The sequence below is a fragment of the Platalea leucorodia genome (assembly GCF_965183815.1).
Source record: "Platalea leucorodia genome assembly, chromosome: 4".
In the NCBI taxonomy this organism is placed as follows: domain Eukaryota; kingdom Metazoa; phylum Chordata; class Aves; order Pelecaniformes; family Threskiornithidae; genus Platalea; species Platalea leucorodia.
The window spans coordinates 48,859,856-48,882,085 of NC_138826.1; the positions used below are offsets into that span (position 1 = coordinate 48,859,856).

The window sequence follows — 22,230 nt, forward strand, 5'->3', positions numbered from 1 at the left end:
GGATTTGTTACTGTTCTGATGGAAACGTAGCAAACTGGCATGCTTCTCACAGCCATACTCCCAACACAAATAAAACACTAGTGGAGCATGTAGGCTTTGATTTTTGGTCACAGTTTAGTGTTTTAAGTTGTTTTAGTGTTTAACTAACTCTATCCGGAAAAGCAGCATTAAAATTATCATTGTGAATTGCCCCTGCTTGATGAAGGTTTGGTATTGAGTTATGGTATCCAGTTATGGCATCTGAACAATTTATTTCAGAAAAACGATCACAGATATGTTTATTACTTAAATAATTGTAATAGCTAGAATTATATTAATTAAACATTTATGTAACAAATGTTTATCTTCATATAACCCTGTAAATAAAGCAACATGATTTAGGTTCTTAAAAAGAAAATTGTGACTGTACCTTACAACCTTCACAAGCATGTACTCCGTAATGGTAGCCTGAGGCTTTATCCCCACAAATTCTACATTCAATGTTTAATGCTCCACTGGGTGATTCATCTATGCTACCTGGAGCTGTGGCAAAATTAATGGATGAAGGACTGGATGCTGGTGAAAGGGTGTCTAAAAGAAAAAGGAACACTTCATAAATACTATACTATCAAGATTGATACCATTTCTATACTAAAACCACACAAAAAATGACCTTATTCTAAAAAAATAATCATGAGTTAATAGTCATTAAGTGAACTAATAATTTGGCCATAAGTGTTTGAAAAATAATTAATATTTATTTTAACAGTGCAAACACACACAAAATACAGGGTGTACCTTGCTAATTTTGATGAGACATACAATGTCAACAAACAAAAAGCCTTACTGAAATAACTGTGATAACAAGAACTAGAAGGGTGATAATGGTTCCTGAGGATTCAAGAAATACGCACCACACAAAATAAGAGAAAACCAAGCTTTTTTGGATTTTCCTGTGTTCCATTTTTTACTCTGAATTTGTCAAATGTTTCTAATGGTTGGACTTGATGATCTTAAAGGTCTTTTCCAACCTAAACGATTCTATGATTCAATTTGATGTGAACATAAAATTTTTTTATCCCACAACTTAAAATAAGTAACTAAAACAACCTGAATTAATATTTCATTTAAATCAAGGAAATTTTCTTAACTATAAAAATGCAGATATACCATCTTTACAAATAAGATAAATTTGAAACTGAAAAGCAGTATTCAACATGTGTCTACTCCTTAAGACAAACAGTATAAAATTTAAAAAGAAAAAAAAAAAACCACAAACCACAATGAAATAGACCCCCCCGTGACTTCAAGTTTGTATCACAATATCCGTTCAACCTGTCAATTGCTCTTTCCAGAAAGTTTATTAACAAACAGCTCATCTTGCCATTACATCTTCCATCTCTTGTGCCATGGCGCTGAGCATCAGATCTATCCCTATGGTATGCCAAGAGACATACTCCTAGCTCACGCTGACTTACACTTAAGATACACTTAAGGTCCCTCTGACTTTTGAAGAGCTACTCATGGTTTTAAACGATGATCTAAACTGCGGCCTAAAAAGCAGTTAGTTAGACAACTTCTCTTTCTAAGATTTTCTCAAAGTGAAAGCATGCTCCTGCACACCAGAAAGGCTGAACAGACATTAAAAGGCAGGCAACACAAATGTCTGCTTCTAAGATAATCTAGCAATAGAAGCCTTGCTCAGATATTTTATGTTTTGATTATAATGGAAAAAAACATTTCTGAATTGTTATCCAAAGAAATACACTCTCCAGACATTTTACTACTGGATGAACATGTTACAAAACGAACACATTCCAACCTTAATTATTTCAATTAATATTTCTACCTTGTTTGAGGAAAATATTTTCTGAGGCCAGAATTTCTTTTATCTTCCATCTTGCAACTTGCACTACAAAACTTTAGCAAATTAATGGGTGTGTTATTTTTAACAGAAAGATTAAGAAACACTCATGAATGTAGGTCAGCAAGTATTACGTTGGAAAAAACCTTGGCATAGAACTCAGAGTCTACATTGGCAGCACTGCCAAGCCCACAGGCATCAGTCATCAACAACAGCCTAAAACCCAGGATTTTTTTAAAGTGTGATTTTCATTTCTTTTTACTTCCCTTATGGAATGTGAACCTTGAAAGTTTACGTTTTCCATCTTCTCTAACAGCAAAACTAGAACGTTTTGCAAGGAATACTGAATATTCAAATTAGAAGGTGACACTACAAACTGATCTAAATTATTGTAGGACTTGTACACACATACACACAAATAATTTAAAAATATCGTGTCTCTGGAGGACTACGTTATAAACCCAGCACATAACAACTTTTCCTGTAGAAGGCATCTCTCTAATGTGAAGGTCTGCAACCAAAAGGGACCCAAATCATACTTCTACAAACGTGCCTTAGGGCAATAGTGCCAAGAGGCAGCTCTCCCTTCTCCCTTCACCACTCACACTATTCACTTCAACCACTTTAGCACAGAGGCAGTTGTAGCAGTGCAGTTTTTGAAAGGTAAAACAGTGATCACAGCCCGGGAATCGATTTAAAGAAACCCCCAAAACAAAACCAAGCAGAAAGTTAATCATAAACTGCTAAAAATGGCTCTACTGATTTCTAAAACCACACTTTCACAAGGAATACCTTACTGACATTATTGCAGTGTCCCATACCACTTCAATGATGTCCATTTTGATCTCTCAAACAAAGCCACTCACAGAGATCTTTTCACTAAAGACTATATGTAATGTATTAGCACTCTGAGACTGTTACTTTAACCAGGATAGAAATCAGTAGCTGAACAATGCTACTCTTGAGAAGGGGGACAAAACAGCATGTTCAAAATGTCAGTACACTAAAATACACTGGAATTCTAGGTGAGCTTTTAGGGGTTAGATTATAAATTGTTGGCAAACATTTCACAATACTTTCTAAGTATGTGTAATTTGAAGAAACTTTAAAACATGGGGAATTCCTTTAGTGCAATATTGTGACTTCCTGTATGAGTACAACACATAGTAACTTCTTTGCTAGTAAGTGATTTTTAAAAGTTATTTTGAAAAAGGTGTTGATACTAATGATAATTTAAAACAGCAACTTTATGTTAGTCATTTTTCAGTGACATTTGTCTAATAAATTAACTTTAGCCTTAAATATTTTAAGACCATGCTATAATCAGCTTATATATTTCTAGTGTCACTTAGTCATAAACAACAATTATTCCATTAAAAAAGTTTTCAATTTCTATCACTGTGTATTTATAAAAGAAAATTTTATGGTAAACCAAAAGTCTCTTACCTGTTATAACTGATCCATCAGATCCTGGACCATTTCCCAGTGACTGGAACTCTGTTAAACTTAAAGCTCCAGAGCTATCATCACCTAGAGACTGAGAGAGGTCTTGAATGTTCTCCATATCTTGTAGAAACTCTCCAGATAAAGGGCTGCCTATATCATCCTCCTCCAAGGGAGTAAGGGGATAGAGCTGGTTTTCGGTGTCCACCATTTTGATCAAGTAGAGCAGTCACTTAAACTTCTTTACGCTGGTCAAAGAATAATTAAAAAAAAAAAAGCCTGTACTTACAATATCAGATTTATTTTTTTTTAATATTTGAATAGATACAGCACACTGAATACATGAATTCTAATCCAATAGTGCAATATTATACAACATTCTGTTGCTCCAGAAGCTTTATGCAACATGAATCATCAACAGGACAGGTAAAAAAAAAAAAAAAAATCCCCAAAATACTTCAATAGGAGTTAAAGTTATGACAAGATCAATCTGTAGATTGTTGTTTTCTCTCCTTTGCTGACAGAAGTTACATATTGTGCTTCTATAGCAGGCATTATGCACTTCACACCAAAATTTACAGAAAAATAACAAATATCAATATGCAAACATATTATGTTTGAGCAGCCTTTTCTCACGTTATCTAACAGGTTTAGGTATGTCAAATTGGTCCTCTGTTCTCATGTCTTTTAAATTTGTTTGATAAGTCTTATGACACTGCAGAGAACAAACAACTGTCTTATAACTAAAATCTTTGTAGAAGTGGGCCAAACTAATACTTTTTGACCTACTTCAGTCAAAGAACACCTTCAGCAAGAGTGCTCCAGCACATACAATCCAATATATCTGTAATTCTTAGAGTTAGTTTTATTTCCTACAGTGAAATACGTTTTTAAAGTTGCCTTCAAAACTAGCCACCAGTGTCATCAACTTTGAGTGATAGCACAGATTCTTAAGAAAATGTCACAAATTTTAATTCTTCTTCTATTGACTTGTCAGGTGAGGAGTTAGTACATGTACTGCAGAATGTTACTACTGCTGCATACATATACTTCTGCTAAAAGAAACTAATATTTTACACCGAGTAACTTGTGTTACACTCTGTATGCCTACAAACACATACTGCTGCAGTCTCCTCCATGCAATGAATATGCACGGGCAGTTAGAGCAGCTCTGACTGTTACTGTGGTTACTGCTCGACACTGGCCTTTGCAAAGAACACGTGTTCGCTGCAGTTTATTGTGAAGCTTGAGACTGCCAATAACTGGCTATATAGGGATATACAAATGCTGATTTTACAGTAAAAGTGCTATGTTATGATTAAAAAAAAAAAATCTTCCTTGATGTTATTTAAAGTCTCAAATACCAACTAGTTTGATTCCTATGGCACTAAACATTTTATATTAGAAAATCAATCCTTTTCTTTGATAATCTGAGACAGATTCATCCTATGAAAATCAGGCATTTATTCTGGAGAAAAAACATATTTTTTGGCTATGTAATTCACCAAAAGGGTACAGTTAAAAGTAATACAAAGTGCTGACTGCTGCTTTACATACTAATGACAAAAGACAGCCATCACTTGTATTCAGCTATGTAAAAAAAAACAAACCTTCAAAATGTTTTGAAGCAAAGTATCTCCAATCAAGTCTTTTATCCCCAGGCTGATGGCAAAAGTCTGCCTTCAATTACATTTGCATAACTTTACAAGGTATTACACAGCTGTAACTTAGGGCAGAATGACCTACTCTAAAGAAGACTAAAGATTATGTTTGTAGCAATGTGTACATAGTTTTTAAATTATTTCTTTTTCAGGTGCACATTCCTACTTCTTTCCGCTATTTCATGGAAAACCAATGGTGCATACATAGCATTCCTATTCTGTTTTCCAGTGTGTTCATTATATGACTGTAAGGCAAAACAAACAAACAAACAAATCTATATTACATGAGGCTTTCTATTCCACAATTTGCATCCTTCCAGATAATCAATGTTACTTAAAGTATATACATTCAACTTGGCAAAACTTTCCTTTGATTTTCAGAGCACCCAAATTTTTTAATTGTGATACTAAATGGCTGTAGTGGTACATCCTATGTACCCATTATTCATTTTTAGCCAAGCGAACAGACATAAAAACGTTAACCCCTCAGGTACAAGGGGAGATTGAAATTGTAGTGTAATCATAAGCTATGATGATTAGAACAAAATAATATGTTTTATATATCCTTGGGCAATTTATTATTGTGCACCGTTGTACCTGTTTTTGAAAGAAACTATGCTGAGGCTAAAAAAAGAGTTTACTTAAACAGTGTCTAGTTAGATTATCTTTCCTGCAATTCATGAAAACAATACTGTTATAGTATTTAGCTTGTGGCACATTTTTTCCAACCCAAATACCATTATAGAGCAAAGATACAGATTTTTTTCCCCCCAGTGTAATAGCTTACCATGTACCTGGAAGGACAGAACTAAAGGAGTAGCAGACACAAACACATAACAAAATCCAGAGCTTCTACTCATTTTACTCAGTTCACACACTGAAATGGAGTTCTCTATGAAAGTAAACACTGAAGATTTCAGGATCTGTCCAGCAAAACCAAGATGACAAAAGTTTTCAGAAGGTTCATTGTGTTTTGGCTATTAAAACTGAGCCAAATACAACAGGCAGTTCTGAAGGCTGAAGACTGAAAGGAATCACAAATTACAAGAATCAGATCTCTAAATACCTGATTTTATAAACCAAATGAGATAGAATTCCACTCTCCCTTGAGTAGGAAAAAACCCAGATGCTGTCACTATTACTAACTTGCCATCTCATACTACAAGGACCCTTAGTAAAGATCTATTTGCCCCATTTCTTTGAAACAGGATAATATTAACTAGAAAAGGAAAATATATTCTATAGCACATGGTGTAGCAAATAAGAATATCTAGGATACTAAGAATGGGAATTTATCCACAATTTCTAACAGCAGTTACAGACAACAGATATGTTACTGTTGATTTTACTTGGAAATGTCACATTGCTACTCTATCACTATGCACAGCTTGGCTGTATTTAAAAATAACAGTCAAATTAAGTTTTCCAATTTGATATATCAAATACTCATTAGGACATTGTGCCAGATTGCCAGCACTGTAATAGAATATTTATAAGCAATACAAGAGTTTTCATGCACATCTCAACTTCTTTCTGAGGGGATCAGCTGAAAGGCTGGTGCAGCTCTTAAGAGCATCCAAGCAATACTGACTGTGATGTGTAATTATTTTACAACGTAACAGAACTTTGTATTGGAAAACTGAAACAAAATAACTTCTTTCACATAGAGGACTGAAGTGTAATTGCTATCAATTATAGTCCCTACAGAATTTCCATAATCTGAAACTAGTAAAATAAATTCCAATTGTCACTTTCTTTTAAAGCTCAACAGTTGTCCTGTCTCCAAGAACCAGTTTTGTTTCTCTCATAAAAATCCTACCTGCCTGTAACCTGACAAAGTACTAAGAAATATCTACATTTGATATAAACCTGTCAGAAGACATAAAACAGAAGTTGAAATGATTGTAAGGTACATGGCCATGGTTATGGAAAAAAAAATAATCAGAAATTATATGAATGAGGACCCTAAATAAAAGACTACTTACAAATAAAATAATTAGCCTAATGCGTTAGGAATGTATGCTCATACACCAAAGGAAAACAGCACAGATTATTGTAGATTATCTGGCAAAGATTTTATCGCTAAACCATCTGCATTCATTGAGAGGAACACTTCCAGTCTCATGAGGACTCAAGATGCAGAGTAATTTTGCAGATGCAGAGTGCATTTACAAAACATTACTTTCACAAAGTAAGAAAAAGAATCAACCGCAAACATTTCTGGTTAACATCATCTGTTATTCTCTGCCGATACTTTCAATCTTGAACATCTCTGTACAATTTCTCTGTGGAGGCAGCATGAACCAGCTCAGTAACACCTGGAACCAACTGCTGTTTGCTCTTAGTTCTCTAACAGAGTCCAGAATATTACATTATGCACCTGATATCCCGGATACAACTGGAAGATAATATACTCCAGCTGAGAAATGAGAAATTACTTTTATGTATTTTATTTGTGAAAATGAAGTTAAATTGCTATCCCTGTGACACGGCTATTTTGTGGTGAGGGAAAAGAGTAAAGAAACCTTGACGTAAGTTGTAAGTTGTTTTTGTAATGATAGCCGAGAATAATAACAACTGTTCTCCGGCAATCCAAAGGAGGCTACCACATTTGTCTCCCTAAGGAGCCATCAACAAAAAAGGAAGAAGGGAGTGGCAGAGCATATGATCAGCACTGCCCCTCCAGTGTGCTCTTCATGAAGTTCTCCCAGGCTAAAATAGCTGTTCATGGCACAGAAACATTATATTCCTCTGCAGGTATGTAGCAAGTGCGCTCTGCCACCGGATAGCTGGGGAGGTTCCAGGAGGCGCTAGGCTCCTTGTACCCAACGTTACTTCAAGTTCCCTACTGAATCACGTACATCTCTCCAAGTATGACTTCTTCGTCCAGCACAAGTATTTTTAAAATATTAAGTGAACACTGAAGTCTACCTTGAAACAAAATAGGCGTTATTTGACAGGAAAGCAAAGGCAAGGCTTGGTGGCAGAACTCCGATCGTGGCAACAGCTCTTTCAGCAGCACGGCTGGCACTGCCCAAATTGCACCACACTTTTCCACATTTACAGTAAATATTTAAAATTCAGCAGTCTTTTTAGCTGAATTTATATAGGAATAACCTAACAGGTAGTGAAACATCAATGAAGTGCTTATTGTTTTAACTATTAAATTACATACCCTTTTGTACTTTCAAACACTACTACTAAGTTACAGCTGCTTAATCATTATGGCTTTTGTCAACGATTAACTAGCTACCTTAGCAAGCATAGCCATTACATAACCATTTCTGAAGACTGTCAAAATATACTAATATTTTCATTACTGAAAAAGTTATAATTAATTTTTTTTCATAAGCACAAAAAAACATTAAGTAAAATGTCTAGTATTCATGCAATAAACCATTTGCCTTCTGTCTTCTCCGTATTTTGTGCATGTTTACACAAGTGTATGCTTTCATTGGCAGGTTTCACTTAATATGCATTGATCCTTGTTTTTATGAAAATAAAAACCCTTCTAAACTAAAAAGGGTAATGAGTATGAAGTTCATTTAAGTAGTATTCACAAAGAGTATTTTGCTTTACAAAAAAAGCTGTACATGTTACAACAGCAGATGTGGTAGCTGCAGCGTGATGATTCCACTCAAGCATCTGTATAAGTCAACATTTCTTCTTGCTCCTAAGACTAGAAAAATTCTGTGCCACAAAGACATTGGCAGAGGATTTTCTCAGTTTCCCATACAATGTTTTCATCTCCATACCCCCTTTCCTACCCCCACATACAAAGACACACAAAGTGAACTCAAAACAAGAGAGTATGACATCATAGAAAAATAAGAACACAATTTCATGGAATTATGGTTTTAAGGACAAACAGGTTTTACTGGTGCTCTCTCATAGCCTGTTATCTCTGAAATATGTCTATTTTCAGAAGTCCTCCTCCTTTCCACCACCACACTGAAAATACTCAATGCGTAACTTACCTATAAACTTGAAACAGGTCTTAAAAGAAATCACAGTCAGATTATCAAAGAAAAGTACCTAATCATGCAGCGATCGGTTATTTGCTTCATTTTTGGAAAGAGATGGTCGGAGACTAAACTCCTGGCTCTTCCACATTTAATATTTGCCACGCTAGGGATAATCCCTGTAAGGAAACAGGTCTCTGAGATGCAAAGGTCTCTGAGAAGCAGTAACAAAGTCTGGATTTACTGCAAAAACAAATTGATCGTGTAAAGGGCTTGCTTGCAAATATCAAGGTTAAAGTTGAAACAATCATTACCTCTAGGTCAGTTTGAGAATGTTGTGGCTGAACACAGCACATTTAAAACTAGTGGCTGCAGTAGATGTTTTTAGAAAATTTAGGTGAATAGGAAAAGCCTGAAATATGTAAGCTACAGGATATTTCCAATATCGTGATTCAACACATAAAAAACAACTGAAAATAAAAATAACAGAAAATAAAATTTGTCGCCTAAAATATGAAGTCCAGTCTCCTATCTGGGAAAGGATGCATGTTTTCTCCTCTATCTTGTAACATTTGATTCAGTTTTCATACTTTGTAACCTTACATACTAGTAATATTTTATAATTTACAAAGTATTAAGAACTTAAGAGAATCTACTATGCATGAGATGAAAAATTTTCATGAGCCACCTCTTCATCAAGACTGCCAGTTGCACTCCCCGCAAAAAAAAAAAACATAAAAACTTTGTATTTTTTCCCCTCTACACAGTTGTACTCCAAGATATCATATACAACTCATAAGCATCCTTGCCTTTAAACCAAATCAAAATTCACATACCCTAATTTTGAAAAATGATAGTAAAATTGCAAAGTTAAGCTCTTAAAAGTTACGTAATGAAAAATTCTATGCAACCTTGATTATGCTAGTTATTTTATGTTATGCATTAAACAGAAGTGGAATTACACAGCTTATAAGGCAAGCTGGTCTATATTAGTTTGCAGCAGGAAAAAAGCTGTTAATTTATTGGTTGATCAAAAAGGAAGAACATTCTTTGCCTAAGAAGAAAGGGAGAAAAGACAATCCTCTTTCTCTGATCCGTAAGTACTTGCAGAACTGGAGGAACACTAGAGAGTTTCTTCAAGGAAGAATACACTCCACAGAGGCAAGTCTACTGGCTTCAGAAAGTGGGGACCATGATGAGTTTTACTTTTCTCCCCTGAACACATTTCCCTAATTGCATCAGAAGATGCAGAGATAACACACTTCTAATCTCACATGGGAAGAGCTGATAAAGCTTTGAAACACTGAAAATATTTTGCTGATTGATATTAGAAGTGGTAAAAATAATATGGGAATATTTTCTGAGCCCGGCAGCAGCATTTCTTTGGTTCCAGGACTTTCCGTTCCATTGGATTTTAAAAGACATGATCCAAAAAGAGAGAGGAAAGGCAAGATTTCCTTATTGAAAATTAACAATTTTTATCAACTTTTCCAGACAAGTAATTAGCCAACACCATAAGCAAGTACTTTTAAAGACAGGACTGAAACAGATGAATTAACATGCTGTACAAGTAAGTCAGCAATAAGAAGATGCACACAAAAGCAGTGCTGATTAATGACAGGTCAGGTGTGAACAGTACCACATGACCGACTGACTTTGTACGTTACACCAAGCAGAAGTATTCTTCAACTAGATGTACTCTGTCAGACTGTCAGGAGCATATACGATTCTTCTATGTTGCAGCACCAGCTTCTATTAGCCCACCACAAGTCAAAGAAAATGCAATGATAAGGCCAACGTGGCTTATTTAGGCAAAGTATTGGGATTTTAAAATTAAGTTTATTTTGTGGCATACACAGAACAGGTATTTTCCAGCTATATAGAAAGGTATAATGGTGTTGCCAGAAACTCTTGTATCATGCAATATACATGATATTTGGCATCCAGGTTCCCACTATTCTAACAAAAATCTCAGTTCTTCGGATGTCACTGTTTTGTTAGTTGTTCAGTTATTTTTACTTTGAAAAAATAAGGAAATGACTTAATAAAAATATAAAATGTAATTTACAAGTCAGGGCTACAAATCCACATTTTTCCTGGTGCGAACCACTTTTAAAAGTAGGAACATATGTAAGGCGATACTAACATAAGCAACACCTGTCATGTGGCAAGAAGAGTATTATCAACAGTAAAACATAACATCAGGATACAAATTCTGTAGAGAAAACAAGCAAGGGTTGTCAAAGAGGAGGTAGCCATACTAAACATGAAAGATTCCTTACATATTATTCAAGTGCAAAGCAGCCATAATGCAGAATCTGCATTAATAGAAAATTAAGGCCCCAGGAACATCTGTTTAACATTTATGTCCCTCCCAAGCAAAAATTTAAAACCTCAATCTGTATGATTATAAAAACATTCAGTCAAAGGCAAGACATAGAAAGTCATCTTGGATTGCTAGACAAAACGCTACCATTTCTCTTCTGAAAGAAAACTTTGAATTGCTTATAATTGCAGTATATACAAAGACACAGTTAAAAATTTAGCATTGGCACCAATATCACAACCTACAAAGGCCAAAAAGCCCAAAATACTTAATGAAATGACTGCTTAACGCTGCTCAGCTACAAAAATTGGGGCAGACCCTACACAGAAACAAACAGAAAAAGACAGTAAAAAAGCAACTAATCAGCCAAGGAAGAGGGGGAAAGCACAGACTGAAAAAATACAGAGAACAATCACATAATCACTAACAGTCGCTATTCAACTACTTTGCAGTTACTGAGCAGCTTCAATCCCTGTTGGCATCTCCCTGTAACTTCTTTCCAAGATTTAGTGGCACACGATAGAAGCTACTTCATGGGTCCTGACTCTCTGAAGTGGAGCCTCATTGCCTAGAATATATTAAGGGAAGATAAATGCCTCTGAACAGGGCCACTCATCCCCCTCTTAAATGCAACATTTCTGCTTTAAAACTCTTCAGCTGCTTTCTATACCTTCATGATTATATATTCACAATTTCCTCCAATGTTTTCTTTCAATTATGTAACACATTCATTATACTCTAAATAGTTCTAAAAATTGTTTGTTTTGCCAAGATTACTGTTTAAGAAGTAACTAATAACAGGACAGCCACAAAACTGTTTGGGAGGTAATTAAACTATTTATCCAAATATCATAGCCTCTCACTTTCACACAACAGATGCAATTACTAATGGAGAAAAAAATTACAAAGCAGAAATTAATTTTGAGCAAACAGACAGAAGAGGGGTATTCATCTCACCTAATGTCAAGCACCTCACTTTTACATGTTTAGGTTGAGCGGAACTCAATGGACTTTCCAGAGCCATGACTGATCTTTGAGGCCACGATTACAAATTAAAAAGGGATACTTTTTGATCAGATCGTTTCTCTGATCCAGTTCACCACAAAGCCTTAACAAATATTTGTGCTGGCTCAATGGAGCGAGCAGAAATAAGCGTCTGGGGAGAGGGATACATGTGCTGCACAGCCAACAAACACTTGTGTATGTGCAGCCTGAATCCCCTCTGAAGAATGCAATGATTGTATCAGCAGGCTGGACCTGTAAACCAGGCACTTGCATTGCCTGAAGTAAAGCAGCCGTGCCTCTTAAGTCTCTGATGAGAGCGGAAAACCGCTCTACAGATCAGACAGCATCTCTATTAGATTAAGCAGTATCATCTTTTTGACAGGGCCATGGAACTGTCATATAGGCTGGGGAGATCATGTCCATCCCACAGTTATTCATCATCCTTCCAGCAGTAAAACTCCCACAGAAATCCAGTAAATGGAAGATACAGGCATTTACTCTGAGTTGAACAACATGCTCCAATAAATAAATAAAATTAAAAAAATAAAATAACAATTCAATGCTGGAAACTCAAGCAGAGAGTAGAATCTAGCTGAACGAAAGACTTCAGCTGCTTGTAAAGAATAAAACAACATCCTAGCATCAAATGGCTTTCTAATGGGAAATTTTAAATTCAACAAGCCCCTCAAGAACTTGGTGACCAGGAACTCAGTTGAGAATACTTTACATGTACATATGTGACTTTTACACTGACTTTATATTAGACCAGAAAATATATTTCAACATATTTGATCCACATTAGACTAGTCAACCTCTAGCAGACAGAGCTCAGCTTAAGAGGTAAAGAAATACCACAGTTCTAGCTTATCAGTACAATGAGATCTGAAGCCCATCTTTAAATTAGCCACTGCTAACAACAGGAGCCAGATTTGACTTCATCATCAATGGGATACAAAGGTTTTGCAACCTTTGCCTTCAGGCTCCAGAGACAAAACTTACAGGTCTGTCACCTCAAGTTTACATCTATCTAAAGTCATGCTTGCTTTCTTCCACATAAATTGACATCAGATGCATCAAATGTGACATTACTCAAATTTGCAGCAAGGTCCTGCTGATAAAAGAAAAATCTGGTTTTCCTACCTCATTTCTGTAAAGAGTGGAGATTGGACTGTTGCTTGAACTGATTTCAAGCTCAAATAGATTCAAGTCTGCATAGAATACCAATATGACATTGAGATTTTTTGATGCATTTTTTTCTCCTCTAAATGTGAGTTTTCATATCCAGAAAGTGAACACTTCGGTGGTTTCTGTAATTGGGAATAGGAAGATCTGCATTTCTTTCTAGTGAAAGCTGAACTGAAGCTAAAGTCAGAAGTACCTATATGTCAAAGTAAAGCTTTCAAATCTCTCTTTTAAGTCTATATCTGCTGAATCCTTTAAGTTCTTGTAAGAGTTGACTAGTCAGGACTTCAGTATCAGTCAATAGTAACATTAGTTAACAAACTATATAATATTACATTAGGGTTATTGGTAACCTATAATGTTCTTCACTTTACAATTTTCTTCAAGAAGTGTTTTGGGTGGGGTCTTTCTTGGGGTTTTTTTTGGTTGGTTGGTTTGGCTTGTTGAGGTTCTGGGGTTTTTTGGAGGGGGGGTTGTTTGTTTTTGTTTTGTTCTGTTTTTTTTTTAAACTACATTATAACCCAGTCTGATGTCTACATGATTCCTGACTCTACACCAAGCAAGCACTGTCAAAGACTTAAGTGGAAAACTGTGTGTTGAAGTCTTTAGTCTTGCTTCAACTTTTATTGTCAAAATGCCTAGGAATCCTGAAAAACTGGCAATTTGTAATTTTTTTTTCTTTCTCTATTTATCCTGTCTCTGTTTCCACTTTTATAGTAAATAATGAGCTCTGACACATGGTTGAGAATTGACTACAAGCTTAACCTATACAATAAGAATACTATTATTAACATGACATTTAAAAAATAAAAAAAAAAATCAGCCTGGACAACAGTATGAGGGACGTTTATTCAGTTTATCACAGTAGTTATTAATGCATGTAAAGCAAATATTCGGACTGGAGTTAATAATACCCAGGATTTTTGAGGCATGACTAATGAAGCGAGTATATTTTATTAACAAGAGATTCAAAAGAACAATGGGATTTTTTTTTCTGCAAGAAACTAAGCCATGGCAACATCTTAGTAACCACTATGTTATAGAGTACTCTGTGTATGTCTCTGACACGTGCTCTCTTTCAAGTTCAAATACGGTTCCATAAGTACTACTTAACAGCTCACCACAGTTTCTAATAAAAACCCCACTTCACTGTTATATATACCTTTATGCTTGCAACACACTCTCCCTTTTTCTTTTTCTCTCTCCAAAGAATCTCCAGGTCTTGCTCTTTATCCAGTGCATTTCAATGTCAGTATCTCTTCAAGTCACTGTTATATTGTACTCAAATTATTCTATATTTGAGCAAGATTCCAATGATTACACATGTTAATCATAGCAACCATATTAATGTGGGCTTCAAACTTTTACAGATTCTAAATCATTCATGACAACATCTTGTAGGCGATGAAGCCTAAAGAATATAGTGTTTAGCACACAGATGCTCCATGTGTTTGCTGAACACTTACACATGAAGACCACAACTACTGAGAAACAAAGATTTGATGCATCATTTAAGAGGCTGTTTTCTTTACATGTACATTAAAAGCTAGGATTTGATTTATGATTGATATTTGAACCAATGCAAGGTCATGTTCAGACAAACACAACATTTATGTATTTGCTATTTGATCCAAGGTCACGTTCACACAAATGTGTCATCTGAGTATTTGCTATATTTTTATTACTGTATTAATGAACTCAAAGCTCTCTTACTTTCCCCATGTGTCCCAAAACTCCTTACCCATTTATTTGGAAGTCATCTGTTTTTTCTAAATTTTGCAACACTGTACAATTGTCTGACAAGATAATTTCGTGAGCCAAGATTTTTAATTGATTAACAGTTAGGGATATCTCTACTTCAGAAATCAGTGCTCAGATTGAGGCTAAATCTGGTTGCACGGTATGCCCAGAATTGAGAGAATTTTAAAAAAAGGAACAAACCAAAAATCCCACAAAAACTATGTCTTACGAACTGCATGCACATATTAGATGTCCTAAACCATTATCCATTTTTTTTTTTTCCTAAAAATAATAAGTAAAAATAAGTTTGAGTGGTGAAGTCAAAGTTGATTCCGATGTGTACAGCATTTACAAACAGCCTACACATCTGTCCTAACATGCTGCTCACTGGAAACTAGATCCTCAAGACTAAATTGGAATGTTGCAATTGTTTCCTTACACATGTGATCATGGCATCTCAGATTATGCAAAGTGGCCTCTCAACAATTTTCTAACTATACCCTGATATTCTACAGAGACTTCATTTGTTGAAGGATAAAGATATCTGAGGGTAAAAGGCAAATACAAATTGCATTTTAGTGTGGTGACTAAATGATTACCTTTAATATAATCAATTTTTGAAGTAAATAAAATGTAAGTCCCTTGCTAAGCCTCCTGCAGAGTACATTTTCACTGCATATGGTAAAAATAAACTTCAGAGGGTAACAAATTAAAGACATCTGTGCAACTAAAATTGTCAATTAAAATTATAATCTAATACATACAGAGGCAGTGCCAGGCAAAATTTTTGGCCATTTTCCATTAAACATATTGACTGTGCCATTACATAAACCTCTGTAACTCAGAAGCTTTACTTGCTCACGTGCTTGATTAAAAAAAAAAAAAAAAACAAAAAAAACAAAGAAAAAACCCCCCACAACATACATGACGGTTCTATCCAGAAAGACATCATAACTTTTACAAGCAAAGCTGTCTAGTAACTCTTACTAATAAACGTGAAATTTTAGACATACTATATTTATGAAAAGAAATAAAAAACATTTGCCACTAAGAGTCAAGCAAAGACTTTGATGCACTTTCTAAAACTGTGATAATATTTCAACAACCTTTAGGGTTCATGTATATGTATGGATACCTTAAAATGTGTTTTATAAACTAGGATATAAGAATCCCTTTTGTTTTATATCCACAGACCTTTATATGTGATAGCAATTGGTATATATTGTTGATAATTCCTTATTGGCAGGACTGGTAGTAACATACTCTTTAGAACTTAGAATCCGTGCTGTGTTATAAATAAAAATACCTGCCTTCAGTTTAAATTTATAGTAAAATGAAAGATGAGAAATAATTAACTGATCTTTTGTTCTGTGAGCATATTTATTATTCCCGTATGATTTCAACCACAGCATTCTCCTGGAGAAGCTGATTGCTCACGGCTTGGATAAGTTCACTCTGCGCTGGGTTAAAAACTGGCTGGACGGCCGAGCCCAGAGAGTGTTGGTGAATGGAGTCAAATCCCATTGGCAGCCGGTCACAAGTGGTGTTCCCCAGAGCTCAGTGTTGGGGCCGGTCCCATTCAACATCGTCATTGATGATCTGGATGAGGGGATCGAGTGCACCCTCAGTAAGTTTGCAGATGACACCAACTTGGGTGGAAGTGTCGATCTGCTGGAGGGTAGGAAGGCCCTGCAGAGGGACCTGGACAGGCTGGATCGTTGGGCCGGGGCCAACTGTATGAGGTTCAACAAGGCTCAGTGCTGGGACCTGCACTTGGGTCACAACAACCCCACGCAGCGCTACAGGCTGGGGGAGGAGTGGCTGCAGAGCTGCCTGGCAGAAAAGGACCTGGGGGTGTTGGTCGACAGCCGCCTGAACATGAGCCAGCAGTGTGCTCAGGTGGCCAAGAGGGCCAATTGCATCCTGGCTTGTATCAGGAATCGTGTGGCCAGCAGGAGCAGGGAGGTGATAGTGCCCCTGTACTTGGCACTGGTGAGGCCGCACCTCGAGTACTGTGTTCAGTTTTGGGCCCCTCACTACAAGAAGGACATCGAGGTGCTGGAGCATGTCCAGAGAAGGGCAATGAAGCTGGTGAAGGGTCTAGAGCACAAGTCTTATGAGGAGCGGCTGAGGGAACTGGGGGTGTTTAGTCTGGAGAAGAGGAGGTTGAGGGGTGACCTTATTGCTCTCTACAACTACCTGAAAGGAGGTTGTAACCAGGTGGGAGTCGGTCTCTTCTCCCTAGTAACAAGCGATAGGACAAGAGGAAATGGATTCAAGTTGCGCCAGGGGAGGTTTAGATTGGACATTAAGAAAAATTTCTTCACCACAAGGGTTGTCAAACATTGGAACAGGCTGCCCAGGGAAGTGGTTGAGTCCCCATCCCTGGAGGTATTTAAAAGACAGGTAGACGTGGTGCTTGAGGACATGGTTTAGTGGTGGACTTGGCAGTGCTAGGTTAACGGTTGGACTCAATGATCTTAAGGGTCTTTTCCAACCTTAATGATTCTATGATTCTATGAACCTTGCTTACTTTTTGACAGAAGAGCAACGGAACGTTCCTGTGACATAAATACTTCAATTGAATACAACCTAATTCAAGGCCACATATTATATATAATAATAACATATTATTATTCTGCCACATAATCTAATATTTTACTGATACCAAATAGTTTTGAGTTTGTTGCCTGGTAATGAAATTTTTGAAGTTGTATATAATTTTTTCAGTTTAAACAACATGATAAAAGCTTGAGAGCATTAAGTTGTGACAGTACACAAAGTTGAGAGGTAGAATTCATATCGGGTTTTACTATTACCACCATTAAAGCACTGGGAAAGGGCCAACTTTGGGGAGAAGAAATAAAAAAGCTTCCATTTCTATTGATCTGCTCCCAAAGACATAAAATTTTAATTTCACCCCACCTTGTCCTATCATGTCTCCCTGCCCTTTCCCCTTCTCACTACACTTACAGTTCCCCCTCCCCACACAATGTCCCTGAACTACTCCCTATGCAAACAGCAAACACGTTGTTGCTGGTTCAGAGCTGCATGTTGCAACTGGCTTGCAAGTGCTCCTATGCTGATTGGCAACATACAGGCCAAACAGAACAGATAATTGCTGAATTCATATTGCATCATTTCCTCAGTAGGGTCAATAATGTGTTTTCCTTTCTTCTTTCCAGTTACCAACTTTCATAAAAATTACAGAACTTTAATGCCTTTGCAACCACTACTCCTCTGGCAAATCTGACAAGACTTGCAGGTTCAAAGTTATTGGGTGGGGGGAGAGGACAGTAGACCTGACTTTCTTAGGTAACTAGACTAAAAGAGATGAGAAAACAAACCTGAAAACAGTTTTCAGTATAGCAGTTTTGGAGCATAACTTTCTTCCAAGATAGATCTGGACTTTTGCCCCCTCTTTTTTTTTTTCCCCAGTTCACTTTCAGTATTTGTTTTATATTTACTAAGGTTTGTAGAACACACAAACAGTACAATGGGTGCCTGAAGTTATGTCTGTACTTGGAGTATTCTACAATTTTCCAGGGTCCCTCACTTTGACTCCTAATTGCATACTTTATTAAGAAAAAGATAATTGGCTGTCCTTGAAATAGTGGTTAAATATTCACTTTGGCTGAGGATTTCTGACCTGTGGGCAAAAATTCTAGTTCTTACAGACATCTTAATGACAACATTCTTCCTGAATAAAGAGCTATTGTTTTGGAACAATACTTTTCATCTAAAAAGAGTGAGAGAAAAAAAAGGAAAAGATATCTTAAATTAAAATTACTTAATGCAAAAAGTTGAAAGATGGTTTGGACTTTTTAGTGTATTGGTTTAAGATCATGAAAAGCTTCACTTGAATTTTACCTGCCCTTCAACCACAACCTAGGCCTTGCAATCCCCCTTTTTTGTAACAACTTCTCCACCTGGCAAACTCCCAAATTTTGCCACCCTGATCTCATTACACATGTCGTGCTCAGAACAATCAAAATAAAAACCCCACAGCTCTGCATCTGTACCTGTTACTACAATAGCTCTCCTACTTATGACCAGCTTTCCTTTAAAAGTAACATGAAGCCTCTTAGTTTTCTCTTTTCATTTACAGCTTAAACTTCCATATCTAAACTCAGTCTCCTCCTTGTTTTGGCTTGGGATGAAAGTCCAGTTACTCTGGCATCTGATGTTGCAACTTTTGCTTCAAAGATCAACAACAAAAAATATCTTTCTGCCTCAAGTATACCTCCTTTTCAGTCTCCAGCACTCTCCCCATCTCTGAATCTCAGGTTTCAGTTTCGGCTTTACCCGGCACACTCAGCTTCAATACTCTTTCAGCTGTCTTATCCCTCTCTTTCATAAGCCATGTCAACCCATCCTCAAATCACCTCCTTCATCCCCTCAGGTCCTCTAGTCTTCTATCTCCGCCCCTCTAGTATCTGCACAGCTGCACTCTTCTCACCATCTGCAACCCCTTGCATGATTCATCACCAAACATAACAGACCATGATTATTCACTATTTGAAAAGCTACAGTGGAATTTACATCTGTTTCTGGAAGAGATTCAAGAAGCCTGAATTCGCCTTCTTAGCAGAGAACACCACCACTGTGTATTTTTGATGGTTTGATTTCACTGATAAACTTTATTCCCTTGCCCAGACATAATAACAAGACATATTTGATAACCTAAATTCAGCTTAACAGAAGGATCTATATCCTACAAAAGAGAATGACCCTCAGACAAGATATTACAGATTTAGGTCCCTTCTGCTTGCAAGTGTCTTTTTTGAAAATTCATTGGGTAATCCCAATGGGCTAGCTTTCATAGTCTTCTACCAGTAGACAAAATCTAATGTCTTCTATAAACAGCACCTGGAGTTGTGTAGTTGACTTATTCTTCAGTGTACTACAATTTTACTTATTGCTTCAAAGTATTTTAACAGGCTCCTGTTGCTCAGCATTACATTTAAATAAATAAATAAATAAAACCTGCTAAAAATAAACCTACTTTGATTTAATGGCATTCCACAACTCAGAGTATCCAGAGTGGAATGTGAAACAAAATTCTTTCACTTTTTGTTGTTATTGTTATTGGTGGTTTTTTGTTAAGAAAAAGGCTTTCAGTTTTGTTCTGGTAATTCAGAAATTTCTACCTTAAAAAGTTTTTCTTTGTGATAAATGTATCACACAAAACCAAAGTTTACACTGAATCAACATTGCTGACAGGAGTCTTGGCAACAGGTATGAATGCAATGAATCTACATTTTTTGGCAAATGGACATCAAGTACTTGTACTTCCAAGCTACTGACACACCAGATACAGGATATACTTAGGACACATGACTTCACAGGTCTAAATCAGGTCATTCGCTACAGTATAGAGATCACAAGCCTCACACTCCTGCACCATCAAAAAATGTCAAAATATAACCAATTATTTTCCTGATATCTAAGCTCTCTGCTCATCCTTCGTATGACAGGAAGGGTGTCTACTTACCAGCTTAACAGCCTCATATTGACAATAGTACCACCACTGCTGCCTGCCTGCCACCCCACTTCTCCTCCCCACTTCTTTTAACTAGGGAAGCACCTGAATTACAGAAAGGTGGAAGAAAAACAACAGTCCAATGAAACAGCCAGGATAGGAAAACCTGTTTAAAAAGTCATATATGTACTTACATATACCAGTTTTAATTCACTTTGTAAGGCATGTTAGCTGAATGAATCAGACTTTGAAAAAGCAGTTATGGGGACACGGCACTCACAGCCCTCTGCAGAGCCAAACTGAAGTTGTTGGTTGTAAAATAAAGTTACGTTAAGGGTACAGTTAGACAAGCCAGCTTAAGTAATGTAATAGCTCCCTGACATCAAAAGGATATCCCTTCCTTAGCTCCCTGACATTGTCAGCCCTGTATCTTCCCTCTCCCTTCTTCATTTCCAGCCACACAGCTCCATTCTGCCTGTGCTGGCTCTCACACTTGTCTGACCTCTCTGGCCACATCTATAATAGTAAATAAAACAGGGCCAGAGCACAGGCTTGAGCCATGCTGTTAGCGTCCTCTCTGACACCATTTTGGCCCATACCAACTTGGCACTCTCCCAGACAAATGCGCAGGCACAGTTAAGGGGACAGCAAATGCAGAGCAGCAAACTGCTCTCCACTGGCAGTTTGGATGCAACCGTGCTGTTTTGGGAGGAAGACTGTTAGGTGTGTGCAATCTTGCCACTTTGTTCCGGGTCCAGAGAACAGTCCCTGGCGTATTTTATTCCCTATTTTATTCACACAGCCTCAGTGAAAGAATTCAGCTCACCATTAAGCCAGTAGAAATGTAACGCAGGAAAAACACAGCTAGAGATAGCTGAACAGACTCACTAAGGGGCAGCAAAAAGGAAGGATAGAAACACAAAGGAAAGCAGCATGAAGAGGGAGCCTGACTGATCTGTACCAGTTGCTAGATCAGATCAGGCCATGCTGTGTAACCACACCTCTCGCTGTAAGCCTCATATTTGCAGGGCTATCAGGAACAACACAGAGAGGCGACATCCTATTCTATTTTTTTTTTTCATACTTAAGTGTTCATATGTGTATATACACATGCACATGCAAACATGCGTACCGTGTAGAAGAGGAATAAAATGAATGATAGCTGCAAACCGAACCATTCTATATTCTTAAAGGATAATCACTATTACGTTTCCATGGGACTAATTACAGGATTTGTAATCTTGAGAAAATGCAACTCCTTGTAAATTTGATTAGAATTATGGCAGCTCAGTATGCTGAAAATCAGGTGCCCAAAACATATATTTAAGTTGAACATTTGACAGCTGTTTGAAAATATTGGCCTATTTTTGTACAGTCCCATCTCTATGGAAGCACAGTACACAAAATGTACAGCTGCTGGTTTTTTTCAACAGTAGTACCCTGTGCTCCTTGTCTCTTAGTTACCTATATTCTAAAGCTGCTACCTGATTTGCTTCCAATCAGACTGGCCTGCTTAACTGCACACAGCAGTCTTTTGTCCTGAGGTGGATAAGAACAAGTAAATAAATAAATAAATAAAAGAATTC

The 22,230-nt window shown here is 36.8% G+C and overlaps 1 protein-coding gene across 1 annotated transcript in view; it reads right to left on the minus strand.

Moving 5' to 3' along the window:
* The window catches only part of PPARA (peroxisome proliferator activated receptor alpha), a 36,876-nt gene that overhangs the window by 9,279 nt on the left and 5,367 nt on the right, over nucleotides 1-22,230 (minus strand). Inside the window, exons 3-4 of the mRNA XM_082308463.1 lie at nucleotides 3,290-3,534; nucleotides 410-570 (exon numbers count right to left, since the gene is read on the minus strand). Coding sequence (XP_082164589.1) covers nucleotides 410-570; nucleotides 3,290-3,497 — 369 coding nt within the window. The 5' untranslated portion in view covers nucleotides 3,498-3,534. The remainder of the gene's footprint in view (nucleotides 1-409; nucleotides 571-3,289; nucleotides 3,535-22,230) is intronic.